This window comes from Amblyomma americanum, chromosome 3, assembly GCF_052857255.1.
Source record: "Amblyomma americanum isolate KBUSLIRL-KWMA chromosome 3, ASM5285725v1, whole genome shotgun sequence".
NCBI classification, from domain to species: domain Eukaryota; kingdom Metazoa; phylum Arthropoda; class Arachnida; order Ixodida; family Ixodidae; genus Amblyomma; species Amblyomma americanum.
This window is the reverse complement of record NC_135499.1, coordinates 85045741-85057858: the sequence shown is the minus strand read 5'-3', so window position 1 is coordinate 85057858 and position 12118 is coordinate 85045741. Positions and strand designations below refer to the sequence as shown.

At 49.1% G+C, this 12118-nt stretch overlaps 1 protein-coding gene across 3 annotated transcripts; it reads left to right on the top strand.

The window, feature by feature from the left end:
* The first annotated feature begins 1202 nt into the window (after positions 1-1202).
* Positions 1203-12085, top strand: LOC144124718 (uncharacterized). Of its 3 annotated transcripts, none has more exons than XM_077657569.1 (5): positions 1203-9264; positions 9858-10095; positions 10162-10340; positions 10425-10641; positions 10926-12085. In XM_077657569.1, exons 1-5 carry the CDS (start codon positions 9112-9114, stop codon positions 12038-12040), a joined length of 1902 nt encoding a protein of 633 aa, XP_077513695.1. In that variant the 5' UTR covers positions 1203-9111; the 3' UTR covers positions 12041-12085. The 3 variants fall into 3 exon arrangements, with proteins under 3 accessions (XP_077513695.1, XP_077513697.1, XP_077513696.1); XM_077657570.1 differs by having other exon boundaries at positions 9147-9264; positions 9452-10095; XM_077657571.1 differs by having other exon boundaries at positions 9452-11038.
* The last annotated feature ends 33 nt before the right edge of the window (positions 12086-12118 follow it).

Sequence of the window (12118 nt, the reverse complement as noted above, 5' to 3'; positions counted from 1 at the left end):
GGGCGCTCGGTTACAGTGCCGGAATATACTTACAAATACACCACCTACAAAGGAATAGAGTTAGGATGGAATTGAAATAGCAATGCTTTCGCATTGCTCGCACTACCTTCCTTTTTCGATGTTGTTCGCCTGCATTATGCAGAGTACAAGCCACAGAGTGTTCATGCCACATACAGGACCTCAAAAGCGAACTTTGCAGGAGGTACAGGAACACTGCATACTACCAGTTTTCCACCTGGATATGGCATAGGCTGGGTAGGAGGAACCGAAAACCGCTACCAAGTTGTGTTGTACTGAAAATTAGAAGTTTGTTCCCTTCGGAGCATTATACAGGCTTCAGATATGCTGAATTCTGAAGAAAATAAAGCAAGGCACAAACTCAAAAGTAGCGAATGGTAGTATGCATATATTCTGACATTTTGACAAAGTAGCAGGTATTGAGCATTGCAAATGCAGTGGTACAGTGAAAGCAAACCACGACAAATATTTCCTAGGAGGGTACATAAAACGTTCCATGATATGACCATAGCTGCCAGACTGCCAAAAAAACGAAAATTCAACAATACACTGATAGCCAACTCTGATGTCACACATGAAAAAGTGCAACAAGTGCGAGTGCAAAGGCTATCACACCACAAAAGGTCACTATTGAGTGAACAAGCACATGATAAAAGTAATCCCTCCACAGTACACACAATCGCTGCGGCCAGAATGTGCAGTACCGTTTACAATGACAAATCTATGGTAAAAGTTTGTCCAAAAACTACTGCTACTCATAACAACAAAAAGGCTCGATCACAGATTCAACAAAAGTAGATTAATGATCTGCATTGTTAAAATGGAGTGAAAAGGCATACATAGGTACAGAAGAGATGTGATGAAAGCACTGCATGTTTCAAACGGATGTCTTCAATAGACTGCTTCTGCTGAGCAAGTGGGGTCCTACCGATTCCTTGGTCAGCAGAGAAGACACAACTGCAAGGAAATGGTTCAAGAAAATGCAAAGACCCTAGTAGGTTCTTTTGTTGAAAGGAACACAGCATCGTGCCGCATGCTTTCCTTCTGTTGTCAGGGTGGAACCAGCGGAACACAGACGCAGGACAAGAAAAGGAGGTACACACACCTTGTCCTGCGTCTGTGTTCCGCTGGTTCCACCCTGACAACATTATGAACCAACTAGCCCAGCAATTTACGCTCATGCTTTCCTTCCTATCTTATGCCATGTCGGTCCTGCTGCCCGAAGTATGGCGACCCCTCAAGAGTTTTCACTACTGCGGTACAGTAGTGCTTTCTTGAACATCAAATAGCACAGTGGCAATACAAGAAGAATGTGAACACTGAGCGAGACCCAGTGCATATAATGCTCTTTATTGGGGAACAGGCAGTTGTCAGCTTTGTCTGCATGCAACATTACCAGAAGTTGTTATGTGCATAATAGGCCCTGCATGCCACAACAAGATATGTACAGTAATAACTCTGCAGTAAATATCTATAATGCTATTCTTTTTATCTACCTTTGCATACAGGTTTCATGGAAACAGGTGGTATGCATTCTTTTTGTTTGCAGCCCTTGTTACTGCCTTCAAAAATAAAGGGGGAGCTTTTAGCAATACAGAACTGCGCAGGGGACGATACAGAAAAGAAGCAGTTGGGAAGAGCGCAGAAGCACAGGTTGTGTTGGGCAACCAGGGCCGGCACAAAAGCGGGCTGCTTAATAAGAAATTGGGAGGATTGGGCTGTCACTTGAAATGCGGCATGATGGGACTACCCAAAGGCAACGATGCTGTGGAGCCTGGCAGGGTTATGCAGTGCGGAAGCGCACTACATCGGCCTGCATTCCTAGCTTGAGAAAAAGATCTCGGACCAAAAAATTGTGTTGATGGGTCAGTGATTTGTTTCACCATTGGCACCACTCAAATTTGCTTTGTGCGGAATTTTTTTTTGTTCCTCTCTGACACAGTGTCCCAAGAGAGAAAGTACGTGTGCGCCTCATGCGAGGAAACACCTTTAGGAGGCTGTGAGGTCATTTAAAACTGGATTTGGCCCTCAAAAGACGTAGCGAGGATTACACAACTTGTCCCAAGCGCGCTCGTCTCGTCTGCTTCTTTTCTGTGCCTTATCCCCAGTGCAGTTAATGTTTTTAAAATCATGTCATAACTAGCTCCCTATCGTACATTCCTTTTACTTTTAGGCTTGCAAGGTACAGTACGGCAGCACAACCAGAATTCATTCAACAAATGATGAGCATGGAATGAACGCAGAAAAATGCTAGAATGTACATATTGTTACATGGCCCAAGGCGAGGACGCCGCAAGAACGACCCAAGCACAGTGCAAAGGCTGAGAGCACAGGGCCCGCACAGACCACAGAGCACCCAAGCCCAGAACACGCGCACCACCAAGACACTTCGTTCACCTCGTCTTCACTAAGAATATCCGTGGGCCATACACCGTCTCGGTGTACATTAGGGCATGTCAGGGGATGACGAGAGGTAGGGCTTGAGGCGAGAGATGTGGACACGCTGAGCTGCATGGGACGTGTTCTCTGGGAAGGCCGGGGCGATCTCATAGGTGACAGCGGTTACATGGCGGAGCACACGGTATGGGCCATCATACCGGGACAGAAGTTTTTCGCAAAGCCCGAAGCGGCGAGATAGCGCCAGGGGTGAAAGTGACCATGCGATGGCGGCGGTCATAGTGGTCCTGCTGCGAGGCCTGCGATGTTAGTAGTCGAGATCGCGCCATTTGGCGGGCATGGTCGGCTCGAGAAATTGCGTCATGTGCATATTCAAAAGTCTGAGAAGAATATATCGGAAGCAGCGTGTCCAAAGGTAATTGCGGCTCGCGGCCGTACAAAAGATAGAACGGTGAGTAACCGGCAGTGTCATGACGGGAAGAGTTATAGGCGAAAGTCACGAATGGAAGTGCGATATCCCAGTCCTGATGGATCGGGGAAACGTACATTGCAAGCATATCCGTGTGAGTGCGGTTGAGGCACTCTGTGAGACCGTTTGTTTGGGGATGATTGGCGGTGGTCAGCTTAGCAGGAACGGGGAATGTCGTCGACAACTTTAGACAGAAAGCAGCGGCCGCGGTCGGTGAGAGGTTGGCGGGGTGCACCAAGACGGAGGATGAGGTCGTACAGAAAAAAGTCAGCAACATCGGCAGCAGTACTGGTGGGGAGGGCCCACGTGATTGCAGAGCGAGTGGCATAGTTCGTAGCAACTGCAACCCATTTGTTTCTGGAAGTGGACTTGGGAAACGAGCCCAAAAGATCCAAGCCAACACGACAGAAAGGTTCAGGGGTTGGAACATGCCCGCTGAGAGAGTGGCATACGTTTCCGGCGCTGGCACTGGTCGCAGGCACAAACATAGCGGTGTACAGACTAGTAAAAGGTGGGGCCAGAAGAAGCGACAACGCATGCGGGCGTAAGTACGCAAGACACCAAGATGTCCAGCAGTGGGGAGGTCATGGAGCTCGTGGAGTGCATCAGCGTGCAGGTGCCTGGGCACAACGAGCAGGAGGTCACAGCCAGCGGGGTTGAGGCTTCGGCGCTATAGTGTGTCATGATGCAGCACAAACCGGCGCAGAGCAGGGTCACATGGGGAGGAATGTAGGTGGTCAATAATAGAGTGTAGCTCGGGATCCCGTCTTTGCTCATCGCCAACATGAGCAATAGCAGACAGCGAGAACAGGGTCTGTATTCCGTGTTTGTGTCATAATAAAGAGCGTCATAATCTGCCGCAACGGGCAAACCTGATTGGTCGAAACACCAGAAGCGGATATGGTGGTTCGGATGTAGCCAAAAGGGTTGAAGAAACCAGACGGTGATGTCAAATACATAGCGTACGCAGCAGATGCTCGACAGCCAACATGGCGGCGCGCTCTGAAGTGGAGCCTCTCGTCGATGTTACTGCGTTTTTCAGCCCGTGAACTTTATAAACTGGGTACGGGACTTCCCCTTAGTCTTGTCTTGCCTGTAACAAATTGGATGGACGATAAATTCGGCTTGTTTTTTTTTTTTTTGTTGGACGATTCGGTAGTTCCTAGGCCTAACGAGCACTGGTTTGTTGCAGAAATTGTTCTCTTCATTCAAACTGCATGGTGCCACTACCACCGACTTGTCTCGTCTGCATATGTTGAATGATGTAACATAAAGCAGAATGACCCGCAAAATACTTGCGTTCACTGCGTGCAAACGTACATTTCCTATTATAGAACTCTCTATTAGCTGTTGAAGCGTCCTCTATCATGATCGTTTGTAATGTCTGCCAGCGTGAAACCACTCACGTGCACGTATGGTCAGTCGCCAGCGACGCGCTGCTACACCAAAGCATTTGACATGCCAGAGGTGGTTTTTTGGTGCCCCTTACGGTTCTCGATAGTCACGGTGATGTGGCTCTGCATCATTGAGCTCGCGAGTTAGCTTGCAAGTTAGTTTTCAAGAGTCAATGGGCATGCGCGCGCTTCATACCATGCTGAACCTATGAAAACTTCGTCTGCGAAGTCTCCCAATGCATATATCAATAGAAACACAGTAAGATTTTGTTAACTCATCCCTTTGTTTTATTTGCAGTGCCTGCATAACATGAATAAAAAAACGTAAATTACCGTCTGCACAACCGTCCGATCACATTATCAACTTACATTTAGCAATGTTGCAGACGTAAAGTCGTCACAGCGTCTTGGTCCAGCCCAGCACGAAGTGAGCATTGTGCAGCGAGTGAGTGCATGGTACAGTTTTCTCTCTGTTCCATTTCCCTCAAGATAAATGTAAAACGGCGTGTCGTGCAAACAAGCTAGCTGCCTTTTATTTACCACCGGCGATCAACGGCTGTAGAGGCCGCCTTCTGTCACTGAAAAGCCATGCATGGTTCTTCTTTAAGTACACCTCCGGCCTTTACGGTGCAGAAAAGAGTGCCTGAACTATATTGTTTGTATTTGCCGAAGTCAACTGGGTAAATAAAGCAGCTTTGGTATCATTTCTTTACAGTGAAATCTGATGCGCAAACAAACTTGTTGCTGAATGTTTCTTCTGTCGCATTCTTTTTCTCTGCAACGAGCAAAAGCGCCGCTGGGCGTTTCGCTGCGGCAACCGCAACACAGTGACATCCTGCCGCCGCCCACAGTCGCAACCGAACAGACATCCGCTTCTGGTTTTTTGGCCAATCAGGTGTGTCCACTGCTGCAGATTATGATGCTTTTTTATTATGACACAAACTCGGAATACGGCCCCAGGTCGGCGGCACAAGCAGTGCCAGGATGGTCAGAAGGGTCAACGAGATATCGGGAGAGGCAATCAGCATCGGTGTGTAGCCGACCGGACTAACCGACCACGGTGTAGTCGCAGTCTTCTAGGCGTAAAGCCCAGCGACCTAGCCGGCAAGTAGGATATTTCAGAGAGGTGAGCCAGCAGAGTGCATTGTGGTCTGTGACAACCGTAAAAGGGCGGTTGTATAAATACGGGCGAAATTTTCCAACGGCACAAACGGGGGCTAAGCACTTGCATGCCGTGATGGAGTAATTGCGCTCTGATGTAGAGAGGAGGCGGCTGGCCTAGATTATGTTATGACACGGTCAGACCCAGATTGGCGTTGAGGAAGGACAGCGCCGATTCCATCACTGCTGGCGTCAGTGCGAACTTCAGTAGAAGTGGCCACATCGAAGTGTGCCAAAACTGGCGAGGTGGTGAGCTTCGAGATTAGTGCCGCAAAGGCGTTTTCTTGTAAGGGTCCCCAGGTGAAAGTCATGTCCTTTTTGAGCAGATCACTGTGGGGGCGGACGATATCAGCAAAGCATGGCACGAATCGACGGAAGTAGAAGCACAGGCCCAGGAAGCCTCGCACGTCGTTGCAGAAACTTGGCACCGGGAAGTCTTGCATGGCTCTGATCTTAGCTGGATCAGGGTGAGCACCCGTGGCATCGACGACATGGCCCAAGATTGTGATCTGACACGCGAAATGGCATTTGGAGGAGTTGAGCTGCAGGCCGGCATGACGGAAAAGTGAAAGAATCTTGGAAAGGTCATCGAGGTGAGAGGAGAAGCTTGGGGAGAAGACAATGACATCGTCAAGGTAGCAGAGGCACGTGGACCATTTGAATTAGTGCAGAAGGGCGTCCATAATACACTCGAAGGTGGCCGGTGCATTACATAAGCCAAAAGGCATAACTCTGAACTGATGTAGCCCATCACGTGTCACAAATGCTGTCTTCTCACGGTCCTGATCATCCACTGCTATCTGCCAATAGCTGGTGCGAAGATCTATAGAGGAGAAGAATTTGGCACCGTATAGGCAATCAAGGGTGTCGTCAATGCGCAGGAGAGGGTACACGTCCTTTTTGGTTATCTTGTTCAGGTGGCGATAGTCAATGCAAAAACGCCATGAGCCATTCTTTTTCCTCACAAGAAAGACTGGCGAGGCCCAGGGGCTGTAAGAGGGTTCGATAATGTTCTTAGCAAGCATCTTCGTAACCTCCTCGTTGATGACATGGCACTCAGTGTGGGAGACTTGGTATGGTCAACGACAGATAGAAGAGGCATCCCCGGTGTTGATGCGGTGCTGCACAGCGAGAGCTTGGCCCAGTGAGCTATTATTGAGATCGGAAATGTCCGAAAAAGATTTGAGAATGTCTTGAAGCTGTACAGTTTGGGCGGGACACAGGTCAGAGGGCATCATGGTCGCAAAGATGTCCATAGAAAGAGAGGTAGGCTGGGGATGGGCTGCGTGGTCTTGAGAAGGGGCGGTGTCGAATGTAGCGACTTAGCATAGTGCGAGGGGGGAGATCGTAGCAACGCAAATGCCGGACAGGAGAACTTGGAGAGAAGCCAAAGTTGAGGAATGGCAGAGACAGTGCGTTCGCCTTGACGGAGGCGATGGTATAGGACAGGGCTATGTTTTGGGTCAGCAGGAGATCAGTACTAGGCGCAACGAGGTAGTCGCCATCAGGAACTGGGGAAGAGGGTGTCATTGCAACAAAAGAGGCGGCTTGAGATGACAGGCGGGCATAGTCTGCATTGAACAATCAGATAGACAAATTGACATGCTCGGAACCGAGTTGGGGGAGCTCGAGTTGGAGGACACCCTGCAAGCAGTCGATCAGAGCTGAATGGTCAGAGAGGAAATCCATGCCAAGAATGAGGTTGTGGGCACAGGTGGACAAAATGGTGAACTGAACCGGGGTACTGTGGCCGGCAACAGTGATGCGAGCAGTACATAGTGTGTCGACAGCAGGTGTTGCCTCCTTCTGCCATGAGCACACGAGACGTTGCAGGCCTGAGCACTTTGTGGAAGTGACGGCGAAGGGCAGAACTCATCACAGATACGTGCGCACCAGTGTCAATGAGGGTGCACACAGGAAAACCGTCGACTATGATGTCCAGTAAGTTCGGTCGGGTGGTCAATGGAGGATTTCTGGTCTGGGTCATTGATGCAGCGTCACCTCCGGGAGGCGCATCAGCTAGTTTTCCAAAGTGGAGCGGACGTAGGGGGCAGCTGCTGAAAGACAGGGTGGTGAGCGACGGTCTTGGGGTGACAGAAAGCGGGAATTGTGGAAGGAGGGTGCATGCTGGTCTGGTTGGGAGCATGGCGAGAAGCGGCGCTGAGGATCAGGTCGGTAGTTGGAGAAGCCGCCGTGAGGAGGCGAAGACCATGGGCTGTGGCAATGACATGAAATGTGGCCAACGCGGGAACAGTGAAAGCAGATGGGTCTGTCATCAGCCGTGCGCCATTCCACCAGATTGCGGTAACGGGGCATGGAGCAGTAGGTGGGACGGAAAGCAGGGGTAGGAGGCTGGCAGACGGCTGGTCGGCCAATGGAACACAACTGCGGAGAAAGATCCATGTTGGCCAGTTCTTGCTTCACAATGGCCTGAATTAGTGACACGATGGACAGCGTCGTATCTGGTACGTGTGGGGGGGGATCACGGGTGCGAGGGCCTCCAGTTTAGTCGGACCATCAGTGTAACCGAATTGGTGACGGGAAGAGTGTCCGAGGGTGCGCGGGATGGAGATCACTGGTCCTCACAGGAAGATGTCGCGGCCGTGTTAGGAAGGTGAGAAAATAGCTGCGGAATGCAGCGGCCTTTCACTTGTTCAAAGTGACGGCACTCTTTAATGATGGAGTCAACAGTGGAGCAATCTTTGCAAACAAGCAAATTGAAAGCATCGTCTGCAATATGCCTTAGAGCACGTGGCCCACCTTGTCTGTCTCACTCATGGCAGCGTCGACCTTGTGGCAAAGAGCCAAGATGTCCTGGATGTAGGCCACATAGCTTTCTGTCGAAGACTAGGCTCGCGACGCAAGCTGCTTTTTGGCGGCGAGCTGCCGATCATCAGGCCTACCCAGTCATGGGCAGTATCGAAGATACATGTATCTTCGATACTATCTTTCGATACATTTTGTGTATCGGTATTAGGTATCGCGTGCTGAAAACTAGAGTATCGGAGTATCGGTATCAAAAATACATTTTTAGTGTATCGTGTACTTTACGATACTCGATACGAAAAATTGGCTGTGGCTTAGACAAGGTTAAGCCAACTCATAAGCTACCACTTCTGGATCGGTGTTTCTGCGCCGTCCGACTGGTGCGTCTTCGCCGCCGCCGCCGCCGCTCACGCGTTCTCGCAGCGCCTTGCGAAAGAATCTGGGACGACGGCGGCGATAGCGCGGCAGCGGCGAAGGGTAAAACGGTCGCGAGGAGGAGAAGCGGCGACGCCCAGACGCGACGGAGTCAGCGCGCGGCGGCGACGACGGCTGCGGCAGCAGCGGCCAGCTGCGCTTCGCGTGACGTCGCTCGGTTTCGCGCATGCGCAGCTGTGGCTAAAGTTGATCACGGCGCACGCCAGACTCGGTGTTGACGAGCCGAGTGAAGCTTTTCGCATCAAAAAAATAAAAAAAAGCTGTAAAAGCTCTCGCTCTGGCGGTAGAACAAGACGGGCGGCAGCACCTTCGCTGCTTTTTAGCCAACTCCCAAGCTACCACTTCTGGATCGGCGCTTCTGCGCCGTCCGACTGTCCGCCGTCCCATTTCAGTGCGACTTCTCGCACGTGTTCCTGGTTTGCGGTATACGCCAGTAGCCCTCGCCGCGTTACGCGCGGATAAGCAGCAGCTATGGCTCACGAACTTCGGTGTGCCATCTTGGATGGAAAATATTTCACTGTCACGTCATCTGATGAGGACAAAGTCAAGGCCAAGTGCTCATTCTGTAAAACAGCAATCAGCGGTGCCTACTCCTCGACTTCGAATTTCAAGCTTCACCTTAAGGTACGTAAACTTTCATAGCTTTATTGTTTTTAACGCCTTAATATTTGAGATTTTAACTGTCACTTACGGGATGAAAATAGGCGCTGGACATTTCGGCTAAGCAAAAAAAGAAACGATAAAATTACTTCAGGTTACGTTGTTTGAAATTTTGTATTAGCCTCATGAGGTCGCTATTCTTTTCATGCAGATACAACTTGCTGGCAGTTAAGTACGAGTTGCACTTCAATCAAAGCTGACTATTCCGTAAACAAGCCTGGCACGGGATCACAGTTCCAAATTAACTAAGCAAGGACGCCCAGGGCATAATACGACGGTGTCTATTGGATAAGGCGCAGCTGTGAGTTTTGGGGTACTGCTCCAATATCTTATACGCCCTTGCTGACCAGCCACCATTATCTCCTATCCGTCTTCTATCTGTAGGCAGCGTTCCAATTCGTAGATAAAATTATACGTGTCTAAGTATGTCAGTGTTTTCTCGTGCCTCTCAACGATACAATGTTTCTTTGGGATGAGATATACCTGTTTTCTGTTGACTTTTCGACAATATGCCCTTTGCGAGCAAGCAAGTAATAAGAGGTATCGTTTCATTTCAGCGTGTACATCCCCTAGAGCTGCAAAGTTTCGAAGTGTACAAAGAAGGCTGGAAAAAAACAACCACAAAGAGGAAAGCTGACACCGCCAACGAGAAAATGCTCCAAACAAAACTATTTTGTTCTACCAGGAGTAAACTGTCTGTACCCGAAGTGGATAACCTAATTGTTAGGTTTGTGGTGGACGGTCTCCATTCGCTATCGACGGTTGAGGAGCCAGGCTTCGTAGCGCTCATAACAGGTACGCTCTCCCCTCTAAATATGGAGATTTGATAGTTATCAAGAAAATTTTGTTCCTTACTCGTAGGTTTGCGCCCGGGAAGCACCGTGATTTCGCGACGAACGCTTGGACGAAGAATTGATGAAGAATGGGAAAAAATGTTGGGCGACGTACGCCTGAAACTGTCTGACCAAGATTATGTCGCGACGACCGCTGACATCTGGTCTACACCTCACCGGAGCTTTATGGGGGTCACAGTTCATTGGGTAAGTAAGCAATTTTTATACTTGAAAAATAGTGCAGTTGAGAAAGCCTGCACTAAAGCATACACTCTTCTTATCGTTCTTTAGATTGATCGCAACTCTCTCTCACGGCGATCATTGGCATTAGCCTGCAGAAGGTTTGCTGGACGTCACACCTACGACAAAATCGGCGAATTACTTGAAGACATCAGACAAGACTTCGACATTTCCCATGACAAAATTGTAGCCACGGTCACCGACAACGCCAGCAACTTTGTGAAAGCTTTTAAGGAGTTTGGCTTGCGCTCCGAAATCATCGATGAGGGTAAGTGGTACAAAGCAAATCATTTGCTTATACCCGCCAGTGTATTTTCTACTGTGACGCCAAGGCGGGTGATTTCCTTTTTACGAATTCGGTGGCTAAAATATAAAAAGTAAACGTCAGAAAATGAGCCCAATGTTATAAAATGTGGTTTCTAGCAAAGCAGAACACTTTCTATTTTGATTTAGCTGTGTTATGGGTGGTGAACCATTTTTTTTCTAAAGCGTGTGATAATTATGAAAGTTGTTAGGAAAATGTTTTCAATGAAAGCACCTTCTTTCTGGCAGATGGAGCCGCAGACGACTTGTCCTTCGAGTCGGTGACAGAACCCGATCTTGGCCTCGAAGATGGCGAAATCACATTGCCTCGTCATGTCCGGTGTGCTTGTCACACACTAAGTCTTGTGGCAGTTTCCGACGTTAAAGTAGCTTTGTCGACAGTGTCATTTGAGCACATTCACTCATCTGCCATGATAAAATGTTCGGCACTTTGGAACTGCGCCCGAAGGCCCAAGTCGTCCGAGATAATCGTGAGCGCCTTAGGGCATTCTTTACAAACACCGTGTGTGACGCGATGGAATTCATTATACGACAGCATCAAAGACCTTCTTCGATCTAAGGACAAGCTTCGAGACCTATGCAACACTCTCAAGCTGCAAGTATTCCAAGAAAGGGACTTCGCTTTTCTGCTTGAGTACTGCGATGTCTTGCAGCCCATCGCCTCTGCTTTGACACGCCTCCAAGCTGAAGCTGACTGCTTCTTCGGAGAACTGCTCCCAACTCTTCTTCAAGTGGAATCAAAGCTTCACGAGAAAGCTGCTGCAGACTATGTTTATTGCAAGCCACTTTTGGATGCAGTTAGGAATGGATTCACCCGCAGGTTCGACCATCTTTTGAAGATGAAACCGAGTGCAAAAGAGGCAACAGTTGCTGCTGTTCTACACCCCTATTTCAAGTTGCGGTGGTTGCCAGCAGAAATGGAAGACTTCCGCCGTCATGCTCAGAAGCTTACAGAAGCTGTTGTCGACTATGTCAGCACAGCACAAGCTGCGCATTCTTCCGCACGCGAGGCAGTAGGATCATCGGCGCCAGGAGCATCAAATGCGTCAGCTGACGCATTCTTTTCATTTGAAGACACAAGCGGTATAACCAGCCGTAGCTCTCAGGAGGCGTTAGTGAAGCTTGAGTTTCCCAATTATTTACAAGATCCTCGAGTTGATGTGGCTATGCTTCATTCTTATCCACTGATAAGAGGCGCCTTCGTCAAGTATAATACTGCGACGTGCTCGTCTGCTCCTGTAGAGAGGCTTTTTTCATTTACCTCCCTTATAGCGCGCCCACATCGCGGGGCTCTTTCGGACCGGCGGTTCGAGCAAATGTTGTTACTTAAGACCTTCAAGTAAACGTAATGAATACTTTTTGCCTAATAAAAACATTCAGCCATTTTACTTGTTGTTTTCATTCTAGCTTTTCAAGAATAG

Excerpts from the sequence above, each read along its gene's own strand:
- LOC144124718 (XM_077657569.1), top strand. The coding sequence starts at position 9,112 with ATGGCTCACGAACTTCGGTGTGCCATCTTGGATGGAAAATATTTCACT. Across the intron at positions 10,096-10,161 it reads CTTCGTAGCGCTCATAACAG|GTTTGCGCCCGGGAAGCACC; the intron begins GTACGCTCTCCC and ends CCTTACTCGTAG. Across the intron at positions 10,642-10,925 it reads CTCCGAAATCATCGATGAGG|ATGGAGCCGCAGACGACTTG; the intron begins GTAAGTGGTACA and ends TCTTTCTGGCAG.